General features: G+C 43.1%; 1 protein-coding gene across 7 annotated transcripts in view; it reads left to right on the forward strand.

Annotated features, from left to right (window-relative positions):
- LDB1 (LIM domain binding 1) overlaps window positions 1-19960 on the forward strand; it is a 297290-nt gene that overhangs the window by 117104 nt on the left and 160226 nt on the right. For 6 of the 7 annotated variants that reach the window (XM_033940977.1, XM_033940978.1, XM_033940985.1 and 3 more), the window contains exon 1: window positions 15062-15167. The exons of the other annotated variant lie outside the window; for it this stretch is intronic. In XM_033940977.1, coding sequence (XP_033796868.1) covers window positions 15077-15167 — 91 coding nt within the window. In that variant the 5' untranslated portion in view covers window positions 15062-15076. Of the gene's footprint in view, window positions 1-15061; window positions 15168-19960 lie in introns of those variants that run through there. 7 annotated transcript variants of the gene reach the window in all.

Consider the following 19960-nt stretch of genomic DNA (forward strand, 5'->3'; position numbering starts at 1 on the left):
CCTCCATCACTATGCCCAATATTCCTCCACCTTGCATCCCCTTCAATCTGTCCCTCTCCACCACCATATCCAACATTTCTCCCTCTCATCCTTCTCTCCCCATGCATCTCTACTTCTCTCCACTCTGTCTATGCCCAATTTTCCTCTTTCTTCCTTTCTCCATGTGCACCATGTCTTTCCCTCTCATTCTACACCTATATCCAACAGTTCTCTTTTCCTGTTCCCTCACCCACCAGCAGCATCTCTCTTTCCCACCCTTTCTAACCCCCTTCCCTACCCCCCATGCAGCATCTGCCTTCCCACCAGGATTGTAAGGTAAGGGCTACTCTTTGCATTTTTGTTTTGTGTGTAAAGTGATTGCAAGTACTACAGTAATGATCTTGCAGTTTATAAATGTTTAGCAATAAATTTGGGATGATAGGTTCCTTACAAATTGTCCTCTCTGTGGAAATATGACATCAATTTTCACTCCAAATGTGGCATGAAGTCAGCTATTGAAATGTAGTTGGTGCCTTCTAGGGCCCTGTGATGAAGGCAAAGCACTACTGGGGGGGAGGGGTGGAACTGAGTGGTTCTGAATCTCCTGGGTGGCTCTGGATGGTCCCCAGAGGAACTGGAGGGTCTTTTGCACCCCCAGACCTCCTGAGATTCAGATTCTGAGCAGGATCCTCCTCGAAGAGCAGTCCCATGTGATACACTATTTCTGACAAGAAGAGCTATTGATGTGGTTACAGAGGCCCTCGCTGCTGACCCATCTGAAGGGGACCCTCTCCTGGAGGGATTGTCAGAATCCCCAAAGCATTTCCCACTCCACAAGGACCTCCCCCCACAAGTTCTGAAATTTCTAATGTCATTAAGAGTGTTCTGTACCTGTGAAAGTTTAGATGAGTATTTAAAGTATTTGATTATTTATAGAGTAAAAATTTTATCCAGTACAAACTATATAACAGTACTGGTACATGATTAGGTCTATCAAGTACATGCAGCCAAGCTATTGAACCCAAGTGAACTTTATTCAAATCCACTTGCCGAGTCAATAGCTTAAACTTTTGAACTCAGACTGACATGTGAAGAGAATTAAATTCTACCCTATCTACAACACTATTTTCTCTCAATCAATACTCCTTAGTTTCCTTTGGAATGTTAAGATACAACATCTCTTCTTCCTTGCTGGCTTTGATTATTATCAGTATCCTAGATTTGCAGAGATACCCATTCTTTCTCATGAATCCCGGGGTAAAAATCATTCTAAACATAAACAGATAGTGAGAGCTAACAATTAGTTTTTTGTTCATTAAATACCAGAAAATAATGTATTTTGTTTGTATAGGAAGAGGCCTTACTTATTTAAAGTTAGGAGCCAATGGTAAAAGGCCTACTTTTCTTTCCATCCAGGCCTGAAGAGTTGCAGGAAGGCATGTTTTTCTTTCTATTTGGCACTGATGAACTATGGATGCTGGGCCTCCCTCCTTGTCTGGCTTCAAGCTGGAAAGGTCTGCTTATATCCCTACCCAGCCACAGGAAGGCCCATCTCTGGACCAGTATTTAAATGGAACACCAGAATGACATCCCACTATATGTATAAGTGCAGATTTTCCGTGGTGCTGTATGCATACCATCTGCTGCTGAAAATATGTGCATACCTATATGCATAGGTGCTGAATATTGGCACCTCTGCATTTACGCTACATACATAGGTGCTGAATACTGGTATCTATACGTAAAGATCATATGTGTTTTTGTCACGTGGTCTCCAGCATGTGGCCCCCAGAAGCTCTTCATTACAGCCCTCAAACAGTTGACTGAAATGTGCCTCAAATTCTGTAAATATGTTAATTTTAGTCTTGTAGTAACTGCAAACATTGTTAATCAGGTGTCTCGTTTATGGAATTTGCTACCATTGACAATTCAAAATAAAGAGAGTTTTTAAAATATATTTTTGAAGTGTTGTAGAATCAATGAATAAGCGGCGGCTTACAAAATGAGTAAGTGTAAGCTTGAAATCTTTTGGTGGCCCTCAGAGCTTTCTCCTACTCGTGCTGCGGCCCTTTACAGGAAAAAGATTAGAGACCACTAGGGCAGGGGTAGGGAACTCCAGTCCCCGAGAGTTGTATTCCAGTCGGGTTTTCAGGATTTCCTCAATGAATATGCATTGAAAGCAGTGCATGCAAATAGATCTCATGAAGATTCATTGGGGAAATCCTGAAAACCCGACTGGAATACGGCTCTCAAGGACCGGAGTCCCCTACCCCTGCACTAGGGTATGGGGTAAAATCTACAAACTGTATGTCGCTTAAAAATTGGTTTGGAAAAGGTTGGCATTTAGTGCGATTCTATGAACTGCCTCTGGAGTTGGGTGCATTTTATGGAATCACACATAGCGTACGCCCATGAGACTAACATTTAGGCGCAGGCATTTGTGCCAATGAAAACCAGGAATAAATACCTGCACTTAAGTTGTGCACGAATCGGGTATATTCTATAACAGTGCATCTATCTTTTAGGAATGCCGAAGACCCTCCCACACTCCCTTCCCTGGCCACACCTCCTTTTGAAATCAGCACACTAGGTTTTACATGCACCACTTTATAGAAGACATTTAGAAAACAGTGTGTATAAATTCTAATTCGTGTCAATAATTTCTTGTTAATTGGCAATCATTGGCGATGATGTGCTTGTTAACTAATGCACAAAAATTGGCAATGTGTACAGATTTGCATCTGCAACTTTGGTCGTCGTATACAGAGTCCAGCCCTATGTGCATAGTGAGTGCCATCTCAAAATGCCCTTTTCCGTCCATTTCTCTCAACTATACTATGGGGCTCATTAAAAAAAAAGATAGACTTCCAAAAAACAGCACTTAGGACATCTTACTAGTCAAAACGTTTAAGTGGGCATTCTCAAAACAGACTTTCTAGACGTCTTTCTGGTTGTTTTGTGTCCAGTGCATCCAAATCTTAAGGGGGCAAGTTAGAAGCATGTTTTGGGCAGGCTTAGGGTGGGCTTAAGACTTGAAAGCTCATCAGGCATAACCAGACCTTTAACAAAAGGTCCTGGGATTTGGTTTATTTTAGACCTTTGAAGCTAGACCTGTTTTAAAAGTGTCTAAATGCTAAAAAGGTGCCCAAACTCACCAGCTGACCACTGAGTGGATTAAGGCATGCCCCCCCCCTTTACTCCCCCAGTGGTCACCGACCCCCCTCCCACCACCCAAAGATGTTAAAAATAGTACATAATAATACATTCTAGCCTTTATTATGAGGGGGTGCTGAAAAGTTCTCAGCCCAAGCAGCTTCAGATGTTAACGCAGATGTTTGAACTCAGAGAGCAGAGGGTTACTGCAGTGAATTTCATATTAAAAGTTCCAGGTGCAAATTTCACTTTAATCTTGCTTATATATTGAATAGTGAGCCCTCAAAAACCTACTATACCTACATTAAAATGACACCTGCAGGCATAAGGGCTATTGTTGTGGTGTACAGGTGGGTACAGTAAGTTTTGGGTAGATTTTGGAGGGCTCACCATACAATATAAGCAAAATATAGTGATATCTGTACCTGAGGCTTTTAATGTGAAATTCACTACAGTACTTCTTAGGAGAGCCCCTCTGCTATGCTCAGCTGTCTGAATAGTTTGCTAAGAATGCAGGCTGCCTAGACAAAAACTTATGTGCGTTTTTCCATGTGGACGTCTTTATATTCAAGAATGGCCCAAAAAGATAGATACTAAGGACCAAAATGTCTACTCTACATAATAAGCAGCATAAAATCTGTTTTACTCTTTGGGATCTTACCCAGGTACTCATGGCCTTAGTTAGCACAGGATACTGGGCTTGATGGACCTTCGGTCTGTCCCAGTATGACAATTCTTATGTTCTTATGAAATCACCACTTCCAAGTGTAGGTATTGACACCTCCACATGGATTCTGTTGGTCTGTGCAATTTATTTCTTCAACCTGTACATTTGTAAAATAACTGCCCCTGCTGCAGTTGCTAGCAAATAAGCAGGTCCTTCTGTTAAAGTTGTGCTCATATGGTTGTTTTGATTTTTTTTTTTTTTTTGTCTGTAGCAGATTTACCCCCCTCTTCTATAAAGCCATGCGGCAACAGCCCCGAAGCCCTTTAAATCTCTATGGGCTTCGGGCTGTTAAGTCGCAGCTTTGTAGAAGAGGGAGTTAGTTTTCCAGAGAGTTTTTTTATGCCTATGATGTTTGAGAGTTGAGCTAAGTTTCTGGCTCTCTCCAATCCTCAGCCTTTTTCCTTAATTGAACAAAATGGCTCCACTATAATTCAAAACCTTCACATCTTCAATGCTGAATAGCTTGCAATTTAAATGAAGTGACTTCTGCAAGCATCTGCATATGATATATGCAAACTGCTTGGTTATACCACAGAAAGACGGTATATCAAATACAGGACTGAACCTGTGGTCTCCAATTGTTTTTCATGTAAAGGGTTGCAGAGTTAATATGACAAAGCTCCGAGGGCCACCAAAAGATTTCAAGCTTACACATCCTAATTTTGTAAACTGCCTTGACCTGCTTGTTCAGACTGGGTATTAAACATAAGAACATAAGAAAAGCCTTCACCGGATCAGATCGAGGTCCATCCAGTCCGGTGATCCGCACACGCGGCGGCCCCTTTAGGTCCTGCCGAATGGAGACCCAGATATACCATAGCCCTCAATATGATTTGCAAGAAGGTGTGCATCCAACTTGCGCTTGAATCCCAGAACAGTAATCTCTGTCACAACATCCTCTGGGAGAGCATTCCAAATTCCCACCACGCGCTGTGTAAAAAAGTACTTCCTGATATCCGTCCTGAACCTGCAGCCACTCAGTTTCAGTCTATGACCTCTTGTCCGTGTCACATCTGAAAAAGTTAGTAATGCTTCTTCTTGGTCGATTTTATCAAATCCCTTTACTATTTTAAAAGTCTCTATTAAATCCCCTCTCAGTCTTCTCTGCTTGAGGGTAAACAATCCCAATTTCCTAAGGCGCTCTTTGTAGCTCAATTTCTCCAATCCCTTGACAAGTTTCGTAGCTCTCCTCTGTACCCTTTCCAGTAGAATTATATCCTTCTTGAGGTATGGAGACCAGTGTTGTACACAGTATTCCAATTGCGGCCTGACCATTGCTCTATAAAGTGGCATTATTACTTCTTCCGATCTACTCGTGATCCCCTTAATCATACCCAACATCCTATTAGCTTTCTTCGCCGCTGCCGTGCATTGAGCTGAAGGCTTTAGGGTTCTGTCATTCAGTACCCCCAAATCCCTTTCTTGTTCGCAATTTGCTAATGTCGCCCCCAACATCTTATACTCGTGTTCTTAGTTTTTTTTTCCCTAGATGCGTCACCTTGCATTTGTTTATGTTAAAATTCATCTTCCACTTTGTTGCCCATGCTTCTAGCTTGTTCAAATCCTCCTGGAGTTCCTCACAGTCCCTTTGAGAGTCAACCGCGCGAGATAGTTTTGTATCGTCTACAAACTTTATTATATTGCAAGTTGTTTCATCTTCTAGATCGTTTATAAAAATATTGAACAAGATAGGCCCAAGAACCGAGCCCTGGGACACGCCGCTAGTCACCCTCTCCCATTCCGAGAATTTCCCGTTTATGTTAACCCTCTGCATTCTGTTCTCCAACCACTTGTCGATCCATCTATGGACTTCACCTCCTATACCATGGCTTAGTAGTTTCTTCATAAGCCTTGCATGTGGAACCTTGTCAAACGCTTTCTGGAAGTCCAAGTAAACTATGTCCACTGAATTTCCATTATCCACTTGTTTGTTCACTTTCTCAAAGAATTGTAGTAAATTTGTCAAACATGACTTCCCTTTCCTAAAGCCGTGTTGACTAGCCCTTATTAGGTTGTGATTCTCCAAATGTTGTACAATGTTGTCTTTAATTAGTGTTTCAATTATCTTCCCTGGAACCGAAGTGAGGCTCACAGGTCGATAGTTTTCCGGATCACCTCTTGAACCTTTTTTGAAAATTGGGATAACATTTGCTATCTTCCAGTCTTCTGGTATTTGGCCGGTTCTAATTGACATATTAGCTACAGATTGTAGCAATTCACCAATTTCGACCTTAAGTTCCTTTAATACTCTCGGGTGAATTCCATCCGGTCCAGGGGATTTGTCGCTTTTCAGTTTATCAATCTGAGAGTATATCATGTCCAATGTCACATTTACTGTTGTGAGGCTTTCATCTATGCCTCCGGTGAATATCTTTCCTGTGTCTGGCACTGTTGAAATGTCCTCTTTAGTGAAGACAGAGGCAAAGAATGAATTTAACCTATCGGCAACCTGTTTATCCTCCTTAATTGACCCTTTCTTTCCTTGGTCGTCGAGAGGGCCCACTGCCTCTCTTGCTGGTTTCTTACCTTTTATATATCTAAAAAAGGGCTTGAAGTTTTTGGTTTCCTGTGCTATCTTCTCTTCATAGATTTTTTTGGCGTCTCTTACCACCTTATGACACTTTTTCTGGTCGATTTTGTGACAGTTCCAGGCCTCTGATGTTTTTTCTCGTTTCCATTTTTTAAACTAATTCCTCTTCTCCCTCACTGCATCTTTCACCTCTTTTGATAACCACGCTGGTTCTCCTTTGTTCTTCTTTCGCCTTCCTTTAGATATCTTCGGTATGTGAAGATTCTGTGCTTCTGTGATGGTGGTTGATTCTACAACATTTCAAGGATATATTTTTGAAACTCATTTTATTTTGGATTGTCGATTGTAGCAAATTCCATAAACAAGATATCTGAGTAACATACTTGGAAAAATTGTTTCCAGTTGCTATATCAAGTGCACAAGATTGAAATTAACTGTTTGAAGACTGCAGTGGAGGACTTTGGGGGCAGTGCGTTGGAGATCATTGCCATGTACCTTTTAGAAAAGGCTCGGTGATGGCAGATCCTTTGCTAAAATACCACCAGAACTAAGGGCTCCTTTTATGAAGGTGCGCTAGCGTTTTTAATGCATGCACTGGATTTGCGTGCGCTAGCCGAAAAACTACCACCTGCTCAAGAGGAGGCGGTAGCGGCTAGCGCACGTGTCATTTTAGCGTGCGCTATTCCGCGCATTAAGGCCCTAAGTTTGTCCCAACCTGGACACCTATACCAGCCCTGCACAACTCAAAAATGATCCGGGGTAGCAACGAAAGTCGGAAAATGTAGCGTGGGTCGCAGGTCACGTTAAATTTACAAAAAAAAAAATGAAGGTGGCAAACCTCAATATTTTCAAGAGAGTACCAATTAATAACATATTAAGAAAGTATTAGATAACTAAATTTAATCATGTTAACTTACCATTCATAATTTCTGGTCACTGTGAATTGAAGGTTAATGAAGACTCGCGCTTTACCGCACACGCACGCATAAAAAAAATACAACTCACGTAGCTTAGTCTTTCCTATTCTGATGTTCCCTGCATGCAAACTTTGGGCTCTAGCTGCCAGTATACGGTAGATGGGTGGAACAAGTCAGCTTCCTTCGCTGAATGGTGTCAAACCCTGAACTTGTCTTATTTGGGCTCTTTACCCTGGACAGGGTTAAAGATACAAGTAGGACAGGATTAACCAATAGGCCAAGTAGGCACGTGCCTAGGGTCCGAAATGGTCAGGGGGCCCGATGAAGGAGGGCATCAACATTGTTTTTTCCAAACAGCGATGGGCCCCTCCAGCATCAATCGGCAACGCGGCCCCCCCCGATCGGCAATGCAGGCCCCCTCCATCGACGGAAAGTAAGACAAGCAAGCAACGCGGTTAAGAAAGGCAACGGGAGCTGTAATTTTGCAAGCGGTGCTGCTTGCCCAAAGCTTCCCTCTGATGCAGCTTCCTGTTTCCGCCTGGGCGCATGGTGGGGTGGGGCGGGGCAGGGGGCCCAGTATACTTGTGTGCCTAGGGGCCCTCGACAAATTAATCCTGCCCTGGATACAAGCAGAGACGTCAGAACACTGCATGGTTTGGGGGCATCCAGGAGCTTCGCCCTAGCCCCGGTGCAAGTGCAGCCTCTCCCCAGCTCCCGATCCTCTCCCCACCCACCTCCTCCTGGCGCTGTAATTGTAAGTCTTCAGGCAGCCACTGCGCACCGTCAGCGAGCAGGCCTGCCCCGGAAGTAGAATGAAGTGCTCCGTGGCAGGCCTGCTCATCGACGTGGCAGCTGCCCAAAGATTTAAAATTAGAACACCAGGAAGCTGGTGGGTGGGCGGACAGATTAGTTCGCAATTCACGTGGGCCGCAGTGAGAGCCGTATTGGGCCGCATGTTGTGCAGGGTTGATCTTTACGTTCTATGTAATTTGGGGTTCCAAGTGTTCAAACTTGGAAGCTAATGTAATGCTACACATTTGTTATCCTAGGGCTCCTTTTACTAAGGTGCGTTGCGCATAAAAACTAACGCCAGTTCAATGGCGGCATTAGCGTCTAGCGTGCGCTAAAACTGCTAACGCAGCTTAGTAAAAGGTGCCCCTAGTTTCACATATTCTAGGTTTGTTCTTGGAAAAAAAGAGAGAGAATAATATAACTTCATTCATTAAGTATAGACCTACTTTGTGGTAGAGATCAAAATCAAATAGCTCAAAATTAAGTGCAAACTAACAACTTACACTTCATTTATAAGCAAGCTAATCTTTAAGGTCTTTCCTGAGGAACATTAAACGAGATCAGGAGGGTTGAATGAACTTTGCAGTTCTAGCAACCAGTGACAACTTCTGCAAAGCTACAATACAAAAAAAATCAACTACCTATCCAGCCAGTGCCAGCAAAAACATACAATACCACCACCCAGTGGAGTCTAAGAGCTGGTAACGTTTGCAAACTGTTCAAGTATAGAAACATATTATGTCACTTCTTGCTGCCGCTGTTCATAGCTCCAGGCACCGAGGGCTCATGAATCGGATACCTTTACCTTTCAGCTGCGACAATGGGCAGGGTTTAGGACTAAACCCAGGACCGGATTTAGATGAAAAGAGGCCCTAGGCTATTCCACTTATGAGGCCTTTTCACCTCCCATTTTTAAGTTTGTAAATTACATCATTACTGTGATATATATCAATATGTTAAATGAAACATGTTGTTATTGGTACTAACCTTTATAAAAAATGTGACACGGATAACAAATAAAAAAAAGTCGAGAACACTTATTTGGACATTTATTCTCAGCACTATATATAGTACTTGTAACAATAACTAATCAAACATAACACACAACATTGCCCCTTCCTATGTCCATAGTGCCCCCAGTGCGTCCTTCCTCACCTCATCCCCCTCCGATGCCCGCCTGCCTCCCATCCCCCTTCTACTGAAACCTCCCCCCCTCCCCCGATGCCAGTCTGGGCCGCCCTGCCCTGACGGATCCACGTTTTGCCTCTCTCCCCGCGGGGCTGTGCTTTGCCCAGTTGTTTCTGAACTGACGTCTTTCCCTCCCCGATCCTCCTCCCTGGGCGAGAAAAAGAAAGGGAGAAGCCAAGTCGGCGCCCCATTGCGGCCGGAGCTGTTTCCGATCCCGAAGCATAGAATTTCTCCTTATTTTCGGTTCAGTGTTTTAGTGTTCACTGTTTTTAGAATAGTGTAATTTTAATTTTGCTAACAATTTGAATATAGGCCCCTCTTGATCTTGAGGCCCTAGGCTGAAGCCTAGTTAGCCTATAGGAAAATCCGGCCCTGACTAAACCGTAGCCCATATTTCCATTCTAGTTCTAGTAAGTACTTAACAGTGTTCTGATGTTATTTTGGAGAACAACTAGTTTAATATTTTGAACAGTTTCAAAAGTACAGGAAGTATTACAGCATTGATGGAGTGAAGCTGAAAATAGGATTACAATGAGATTTTGGTTTGTTTATTTAGTGTGTGATTTGAGCTGTTTTTTAAGTTCAGTAATGCCAAACGCAAAAGGGGATATGCTGAAATACTGTACGAGAGTCTCAGGTGGTGAATACAGTATATCTAATGTAATGGTAATTTTTCAAAAATATCCCAATAAGTGTTTACTACATTCAGTACGAGAAAACCTGGGAGGGAGACTCAGCATAGCCACTAAAAGTGGAGAAAAAGACCTCAGTGTCACTCAGAATGAAAAAAAGTCAATCAAAACTCAAACTTACAGGTGGTTGCAGTTGAAGCAGGCCATTCAGAGCGGGTTCCCTGATTGGCAGAATCTCAAAAATCATTATAGCTTGCAGGTCCTATGCTTCCAGACAGATTTGCTGGGGCATCAGGCTGCCCGGTGGTATAAATTAATTTCTGAATTTTTGAATAAGAAACAAAAAAATGGTCTTAGAGACATTTGGAACATTGAAGTAAAGCAGTATATTTCTGCATCTCGATGGCCACGAGTTTGGACTTGGAGGATGAGATGTACAGCGTCGGCATCTATGAGACAAACATGTTTTTTTCTGTTACTTTTTGGACCCCTGTTAGGTTACATAAGTTAGACAGTTTTAAATCTAATAGATGCTGGCACTGTCACTTAGACATTGGGACACTGGATCATCTGTTGTTCTATTGTCCTTTGATACTTCTGGAAGTCAATATGGGGACAGATTAACCTCATACTGGAAACAACAATCCCTTTGACGTATGAGGCAATTATATGTAGAACATTGCTGCATATCGAGCCTCCCATGGATCGCTACAAAGGCAGGCTCTTCTTGATTACGACAGGGATCGCTAAGCAAATGATAACCCGCAATTGGAAAAATTGCAACCGCCTCAACTTTCCATTTTGGTGGGCCAGTTTATGTTTAGGGTACAAATACGAAAAGATGAATGCAGATATATTAGGGAATAGCAAATTATTTAAATTGGTTTGGGGCTGTTGACATCCTTTGTTAATTCAACATAGTTATCTTTGTTTAAATTTTTATTTATTTATTTATTTATTTTAATACATTTCAGGATGGAGAGGGTGGGTGGGGGGGATATCTTTTTGGATTATTTCTTGGTTAAATTGATGGAGGGGAGGGGAGAGATATTTATCTTCTGAATTGTTGTTAATGGAATTTAAGTGTTTATTTTGTTATTAATGTCTGTATAATTTATGGCACTTTGTATTAGCTTTGAAAACTAATAAAGATTTAAACAAAAAAAAATCCCAAAAAACAATCATTAGTTAAATTACATTTTTCTGTATTTGTTTGTTTATTGTAAGCCAGAAAATCATTGGCGTTAAAAGAGACTACTTAACACACAGGTATCAAACTCAAGGCCCGCCTGGCCATTTTATGCAGCCTGCGGTGCGATGCACTGTTTTTATTGTCACCCCCAGTGTTATCTTCTGGCCGGCTCCCTCCTCACCACTGCTGCAGTGTGCACAAAGCTGCGGGCGGCAGCTCCTACGTGTTTGAAGACCTTCTTATTTAGCGATGCTTTTTCCTGTATTTAGATTTTCCTTTAAATACATATAGTTTCTTTTTTTTCCTTCTTTCCTTCTCTCCATTCTTCATCTTTTTTCTTCCTTTTTATATTTAACCAACCGCTTTTATAAAGCGATCCCACCCTATTTGTTTTACCCTCTTCCCTCTTTCTCCTTTCTTCTTTTAACATGTAACTTTCCCCCCATCCTTCCCATTTTCCCTCACCTTCAAGTTTGTTTAGTTAATGTCCTCTGTGTACACTTTGATTATTTTTAAACTATCTGTTTATTTTTCCTTCAAATTTTTTATTGTAAACCGGCCAGATACTTGCTGATGGTCGGTATATTAAAAGCCAATAAACTTGAAACTTGTCCTGCGCCTGAACTGGAAGCCTTCTCTCTGAAGTTGCAACGTCAAAGGGAATGCTTCCGAATGAGGTGCGGGACGCGTGTGGAACCGCCACCTGCGGCTTTGTACACACTGCGGCAGTGAGGAGGAAGGAGCCGGCCAGACGATAACACTGGGGGCGGCAATTAAAACGCTGCACTGCAGCGTGGGCCACATAAAATAGCCAGGCAGGAGCCGGCCAGAAGGTAAGACACCCGCTGGAGGGAGGCACAGCATGGAGGGAGGGAAACAACAAAGGTATGGGGAATGATTTTATTTTCAATCTAGTGATTGGATTGTGTCAATTTTCAGAAATTACATCTGCTGTCTATATTTTGCACTGTTCAGGAAGAAATGCATTTGTTTCTATTTCTCTGAGGTTGTACTACAAGCAGAGTCTTGAATGTTAGGGTTTTGTTTGTATATATTAGTACTTTTAGTTTTTGGTCCCGTATTTACATGACATTGATGTCTTCTATCCCACCAATACCTTTCAGTTCTACAACAAGAAATTAGCCTGGGCATTCCCAGGGAGATTACAAGGTTGATAGCTATAGTATGCGTCGGGATCTGGGAATAGTCGATACGGTTTGGTTAGATCATTTGACAAATTTCATGAATAGTATGGTTTTTAGTTCTTTCCTGAATATTTTGTAGTTGGGCATCGTGGTCAGCAGATTTGAGAGGTGGTGGTCTAGTTTTGCTTAGGGGTTATCTGTGTTCTGGTAGGAATGAATGTTTAGAAGCATACAATATACTTTGTGTAGTTTAATTTTATGGTTAACCATTATGTGTTGTTAATAAGATTATATTGTGTATGTATATATGAAAAATGAATGGAAAAAAACGGTGTTATAATTAGTACTATTATGAAGGCAGGATCTGGGGCAGAGATTGGGCAGGGTCTGGCCCGAGACTTAGCCTTTATTTTGGATTTTGGCCCCTTAATGTGACTGAGTTTGACATCCCTGACTTAACAGCACTGATTTGTTAACTGTTTTGAAAGCAGCAAAGTTTTTAAGATTTTACAAAACGACTGAAAATAATCTAATCCTTTTATCATCAATGGAATACCATTCCAAATCTCTGTTAGTTTGAAAATATAAGAGTTCTCCAGATTACCAATATATCTTATGCTCCAAGGTGAGGGAAATGAGAGTTTAAGTTTTTGTGTAATCCTCGCAAAGCCTGATCTATGAGTATTCCAAGATTATGGAACCAAAGTTAAAAAAAATACCAAACACGATCTTAATAAAATACATGTACATTTAAATTGAATCCTGAGGTAAACAGGAAGCCATTGAAGCTTTTCCAACAATGGGGATACATGATCGAACTTTCTTTTCCCGAAAATCAATTTAGCCATGGTATTTTGTATCAGTTGTAGTCTTTGCAGATTACCCTTGGTTAGTCCCAAATAGACTGAATTGCAGTAGTCCAGCCGAGCAAGTATGACAGACTGAACCAAGACAGAAAAATGTTGATGAAAGAAGGCTCTAAGGACTCCTTTTACAAAGCCGCACTAGGGCCTTAATGCGCGGAATAGCGTGCACTAAATTGCCGCATGCGTTAGCCGCTACTGCCTCCTTTGGAGCAGGTGGTAGATTTCCGGCTAGCACGCACTAATCCGGTGCGTGCGTTAAAACTGCTAGCGCGGCTTTGTAAAAGGATCCCTAATTCTTTTTAACATACAAAGACTAAAGAAGCATTTCTTAACCAAATAATTTATTTGTACAGACTATGTGCATGTAACTTTTACCCTGGGCAAAGAAGGCAGTAGCACAGGTCGAACTGTGGAGGGGCTTTACACCTACACACACATACTTCTGAATTTTTTAAAATATGTGCATAGTTTGAATTGGGAAAAATGACGTGTATCAAATAGTAGGTGTAAATATGTGTGCATAGTTTTCCTGAAGTAGGGGAGAGTGTGGCACAGTGGTTAGAGCAACAGCCTCAGCACCCTGAGGTTGTGGGTTCAAACCCACGCTGCTCCTTGTGAACCTGGGCAAGTCACTTAATCCCCCATTGCCCCAGGTACGTTAGATAGATTGTGACAGACAGGGAAAAATGCTTGAGTTCCTGAATAAATTAATGTAAACCATTCTGAGCTTTCCTGGGAGAATAGTATAGAAAATTAAATAAATAAATAGTGTGAAAAGTTTCAGCCTCTGATAACCAGAGCTGGTATTGTGACATCATAATGCCTCATTCCACCAATGCCTAAGAGCACAATGGCTTGATTGTCCTATACTTGGCTCATTTTTGCTACATTTTGATTTCTAGAGTGGCGCAGTGGTTAAAGCTACAGTCTCAGCACCCTGAGGGTGTGGGTTCAAACCCACGCTGCTCCTTGTGACCCTGGGCTTGTCACTTAATCCCCCTATTGCCCCAGATACATCAGATAGATTGTGACAGACAGGAAAAAATGCTTGAGTACTTGAATAAATTAATGTAAACAGTTCCAAGCTCCCTTGGGAGAATGGTATAGAAAATTAAATAAATAAATAAGTAATTTTCAAAATGAAAGTACATGTGACTTTTGCTTTGAAGATCTGGCAGAGTCTGTGTACTGAGAGGTAACATGTAGATGTTCACTAAGGTGGGCAATTTATAAAATTACTCCCAGCATGTTTACTAATTGGGGCTATCAGTTGTGTTGGGTGAGGTAGGTGGCTAGGTCCAGGGATTGTCCATGTGCCTCATTCATGCCGATTATTTTAGAGGCATCAACCCTACTGCTACTATTTCTTATTTCTATAGCACTACCAGATGCACACAATGCTGTACATTAAATACTCAAGGGACAGTCTCTGCTCGAAAGAGCTTACCATCTAAATTGTGACATTGGATGGTTCAATATATGGTGCTTATGAAGGGACATAAAGGGATGAAGAGGTAGAGACTGTAGGGGGGGGGGCTTCAGAGGGAATGAGAAACAGATATAGTGTTGTGACCAGTCAGACTTGGAGCCTGCCATGGTACCTGGCAGGAAGACCCAAAATGGGATTCACAGAACCCCCAAACCACAAGATCAGATAGACCAGATTGAGGAGATTACTGACTCTGAATGGGAGGACAGGGAAAACCTACCCAGTCACTACACTTTTCATAGTAGTGCTAGAAACACCAGTTTTAAATCCTGGTTGGAACAAGCCAGGTAATTTTCCCAGTGTCCACCAGGGGAGCCCAAGAACAAGCTCAGGCAGGTTAGAGCGTGGCTTTCCCCCTTAAAAGCCTGCAGACTCGTCTAGGCTTTTAGAGAGGTTAGGGAGGAGAAACAAGCCTCTCTCCCCTGAAGAGGTTTCCAGGTCAAAGCAGGGTAATGACCCAGGCCCTATGGAGGTAGAGGAGACTGGCTCCTCTATGGCTTGGGCAGCAACTTCTCCAGAGGAACGGATGGAAGTGGAGGAAGTTCTGATTCCTGCAGGTCTGTGTCAAGAGCCAGAAAGAGTGGACGGAAGTGTGGTGACAAAGCAATACTGAGAACATTGCTGTATGTGGGTTCTCTGAGTTTGGGACTCTGGAATATCCATGTTTTGCTGCTGTTTTTTTCGTTTGAGGATATTACTTTCTTTATAGGCTTCCTGAACTGGACTGTTTGTAGAAACAGTTCCCTGTGTTTCAAAATCCCAGTTGTTTTTGGACTTTGTAGGGGATGGGGCACTAGTTAGTGACCTGAAGGAAAGAACTGTTTTGTCTTTATGATTTGGGCAATGCTGTGTGATGACTGCTGAGGTTGGTTTTTACCTTGCAGCCTGGACTAGTTAATGAACTGGGATTGTCTTAAGAGAGAGAGGTTTGCCACTATCAGGGTGGACATTTTCGAGCTGTTTATTGAGCTACAAGGTAAAGCAAACCTAAGGTAATTCTCCTGACCCCAGCGCTGTTCTTTTGTTTAGCTGGAGGCTTCAGTGAGTACAGGTAGTTAAATCTTATAAAGACTTACCTGGCGTCTGCATTAGGCAGGCTTGGAGTAAAGAACTCTGGAAAAGAACTGTTTAGAAAAATAAAATTTTCCTTTTTGCAGGGAAATCCTAAGAGCTTCTCAGGATTTTTCCTTTTTGTTTTGCTGCATCTGAATGCATTGAATTGCTTTGGGCACATTCTGACATTAAAACTGCATTGGATTGCTTGCAGTGAGAACATTGTGGTCTGTGTTTTGTTTTTGTTTAAACCCTGCAGGGCTAACTCCCTTTTGAGTAGTGCACCTAGGTTCAGTGTATGCTGTGGCTACACAGGGCACTGTTGTCCTGTTCCTTGGAACCCCAGTGGCTACAAGTTGAAAGTGTTAGGACTTAAACAGAACTTTGAAAAAGTGGGCTTTGAGCCTGGATTTGAAAACCACCAGAGATGGAGTGTGGCATACTGATTCAGGCAGGTTATTCCAGACATACAGCACAGCAATGCAGAAGTGGCAGAGTCAGTAGTTCGCAGTAGAGGAGAAGGGTACAGACAAGAGATTTACCTGAGGAAAGGAGTTCCTGGGATGGGGTGTAAGGAGAGATGAGAGATGTTGAGGGCTGCAGAGTGGGTACACTTGTAGGTCAGTAAGAGGAGTTTGAATTGTATGCGGACGGAAGAAACAGAGGGGAGAGACACCCTGATCCAGGAAAAAGCAGAGGGGAAAGAAAGAGACACCCTAGAGCAGGGGTGCCCAAAGAGTCGATCGCGATTGACCAGTAGATTGCGAAGGCAATGCGAGTTGATCGCGGAGCCCATCCTGGCTCCATGATAGACTCGTGTTGCCTTCGCATTCTACCTGCATCCCGACGCCGTAAACAGGATGCAGAAGCTACGAGCCGACCAGCCTTCCTCTCCCCAATGTCAATTCTGATGTTGGGGAGAGGAAGGCTGGTCGGCCTGGTGCTTCTGCGTTGGGAAGCAGGTAGAGCTTGGGGTGGCGGTGGTTTGGGGGTCTGTTCCCCGATGGTAGTGTTTTGGGGGCAGGCAGGGAGACAAAGAAAGAAAGGGGCAGGCAGGAAGACAGAAAGAAAGGGGGTGGGCAGGGAGAAAGAAAGAAAGAAAGGGGAGGGGCAGAGAGAGAGAGGAAGAAAAAATTGGGTGAGGGAATGAGGTCTGGAGGAGAGGAAGCATACAGTAGGCTGAAAGAAGGGAAGAAATAGTGGATGCACAGTCAGAAGAAGAAAGTGCAACCAGAGACTCATGAAATCACCAGACAACAAAGGTAGGAAAAATGATTTTATTTTCAATTTAGTGATCAAAATGTGTCCATTTGAGAATTTATATCTGCTGTCTATATTTTGCACTATGGCCTCCTTTTACTAAACCGCAATAGCGTTTTTTTAGCACAGAGAGCCTATGAGCGTCGAGAGCAGCGCAGGGCATTCAGCGCAGCAACCTATGCTAAAAACTGCTATCGCGGTATAGTAAAAAGAGAGGGGGGTATATATGTCTATTTTTGTATAGTTGTATAGTTGCATAGAGTCATCTGCCTTGACCTCATTGAAAACGGCCCAGAATATAAATGATAAAACGTATAAATGCAATGATTTACTCATGAATATATTTAAAAAATAATGGATTGCTCCCTAATTCTATAATCTGTGAAATTTATGTATGTTACAATTTGTAAACAGTTTAGGTTGTAAACGGTATAGAAAATTTTAAAATAAATAAATAAATCTTACTGGCCGATATTCCGTCCCAGAAGTTTAATGCCAAGACATGTTCAGGCACCTGCATTGAATCTGAGTTTTAACTGTTTAGGTGCTGGCCACTGGGTCTTATGTGGGTCCTGGCCAAAACTCCCTCCAATTCCAGAGCAGCAGAGCCCCTCCTCTAACACCCTCACCCCCAAACTTTGGCTACCCCCCTTTTGGATTATCTCTCTACCCTCCCCAAAGAAAATACTGAGCTCAACTATCCTTGTGGTCCTGCGCATCTGAATGCAATGGAGTAGCAAGGAGGGGATGGACTGCCCTGGGCGCCGCCTTGACGGTGGCACCAGCAACTCTCCCCATCTCCATCCACCCATTTCTTCAAAATCTTTGGCGGCAGTGAGCAGTATCTTTTAGCTGCTGCTCATGCAGGCCTCAGCTCTCCTGACGTCACGTCCTGGTTGCCCGACCAGGAAGTAAGAGCTAAGGCCCATGCAACAGCCTTGCTGCCACTGAAGATTTTGAAGAGGTACAGGGGGAGGGGGGCAATTGATGGGGAAGAGATACATGATGTAGTACATGATGCGGAAGAGTGCGAGGGAGTGCATGGCGCAGTGATGCTGGTTGCCATCACACCTATGCCTGAATGTTCTCCGTTTTGATAGATATGGGGCTTGCAAGTGGTATAGAAGAACTAATAATAATAATCTTTAAAGAAGCATCAAACCCAAATATATTTACTTTGGCCTCCATGCCTGCTGTTACAGTATAGCTCTGTTCAATTCTATATGCCCTCTCTCATTGTGATTCCCCCCCCCTGTCAATAATGCAACAGTGGTATGATTTCTCAGCGTACACAGATCAAGAGTTGCTTTTCAAGAATAAAATCAATTGCCCTGCATCATCTTCTAATGTCTGTTCTGTAGTCTGTACATTTGCTGCTTTCATCCTGCCAGGATATCATCACATGATCATTTCTCTTACATTCTCTGTCAAAGCAAAACCATCCGTCTGCTATTCAGACCTTCCTAAGGCTCTGCCTATACCAGAAAAAAAAGGGGAAAGCTGAGACAAATACTAGAAAAATACACCAACTGGTTATTGGCCTATAGATCAATCATTCATATTCTGACATCATCCTCAAGCAGCGATTCCCAACCCAGTCCTCTGGACACACTTAGCCACTCAGATTTTCAGGAGATCCACATATGAATGAGAGAGACGATGTTGCCTGTAATTGTTCTGCATTAAAACCTCCAAAGCAGTGCATCCCATTGATCTTCCAAGGTCATCAGTGGAACTTGATGCTAGTGAGGTTGTAATGCAGCATAGTGGCAGGCAATACAGAGCTACATTGACTGTGCATTGGGTCACAATGCTGCCACCCTTGGGTTATTGCTATGGCTAGGGTTACCATATTTGTGAAGACAACAAAGAGGACATATGACCCTGCCCACACTCCACACTCTACCCACAGCCCTGCCCACACCCCACCCATATCCCCACCCACACTCCACTCATTTCCTTGGTCCCCCTTCCCATCCTCTGTACACTTTTAGTGCTTCTCTCTCCCCCTTCCTCCAACCTTCCACCCCCACAATAGGGTTACTGTAAGGCTCCAGAAAAAGGAGGATGGATTGAGACATCTGGGTTTTACTTCCATTGCTTTAAATGGAAGTAAAACCTAGATGCCTCAATCTGTTCTCCTTACTTTCCATTGCTTTCAGTGGGGGTAAAACCAGGATATCTCAATCTGCCCTCTTTTTTCTGGAGCTATATGGTAACCCTACCCTCTCTCCTTCCAATCTCCTCTTCTGCTGTTTCTGTCGCTCCCCTCCCATCCAGCACTACCTTACTCCGTTCTTTTTTCTAGCACTCTCTCCTTTCCATAATGCTTCCCCAGCCCTCTTTCCCTTCATGCTGTTTCTCCAGCCCTCCTGTCTCCTTTCCTCCATGCTGTTTCTCCAGCCCTCCTCTCTCCTTCCCTCCCTCCGTGCTGTTTCTCCCTCCCTTCATTCATGCTTTTTTCCATCCCCCTCCCCTCCCTCTTTTGATGCTGCTTCCCCTCAGAACCTCTCTAGCTCCTGACTTCCTCATCTACCTCTTCCCAGCCACTGTGATTTAATCTTTGGGCAGCCAGCAGCAGTAATGAGGTGAACCTGTTACCACCGGCTTACTCTGGAAGCCCCGCCTATGTTGGAACAGGAAGTTGCTGCAGAGAGGCAGCTACTGGGGCAGGCCGATGGAAGCAAGTTCACTTCGTTGCTGCTGCTGGCTGCCCAAAGATTCAATCACAGCCGGGCTGGGGAGGAGATAGATGGGGGAGTCAGGAGAGCCGGCTAAACCTGGATTGACTCCCCAAATGTTCAGGCACCTGGAATTAGAAAAGGTACAGAGAAAGACAATGAAAATGATAAAAGGTTTGGGACGACTTCCCTTTGAGGAGAGGCTAAAGTAGCTAGGGCTCTTCAGCTTGGAGAAGAGAGAGCTCATGGGTGATATAATAGAAGTCTATAAAATACTGAGTGGAGTGGAAAGGGAAGATGTGAATGGCTTGTTCACTCTCCAGAAATACTAGGACTAGGGGGCATGCGATGAAGCT

This window comes from Geotrypetes seraphini, chromosome 4 (assembly GCF_902459505.1).
Source record: "Geotrypetes seraphini chromosome 4, aGeoSer1.1, whole genome shotgun sequence".
Classification (NCBI taxonomy): Eukaryota; Metazoa; Chordata; class Amphibia; order Gymnophiona; family Dermophiidae; genus Geotrypetes; species Geotrypetes seraphini.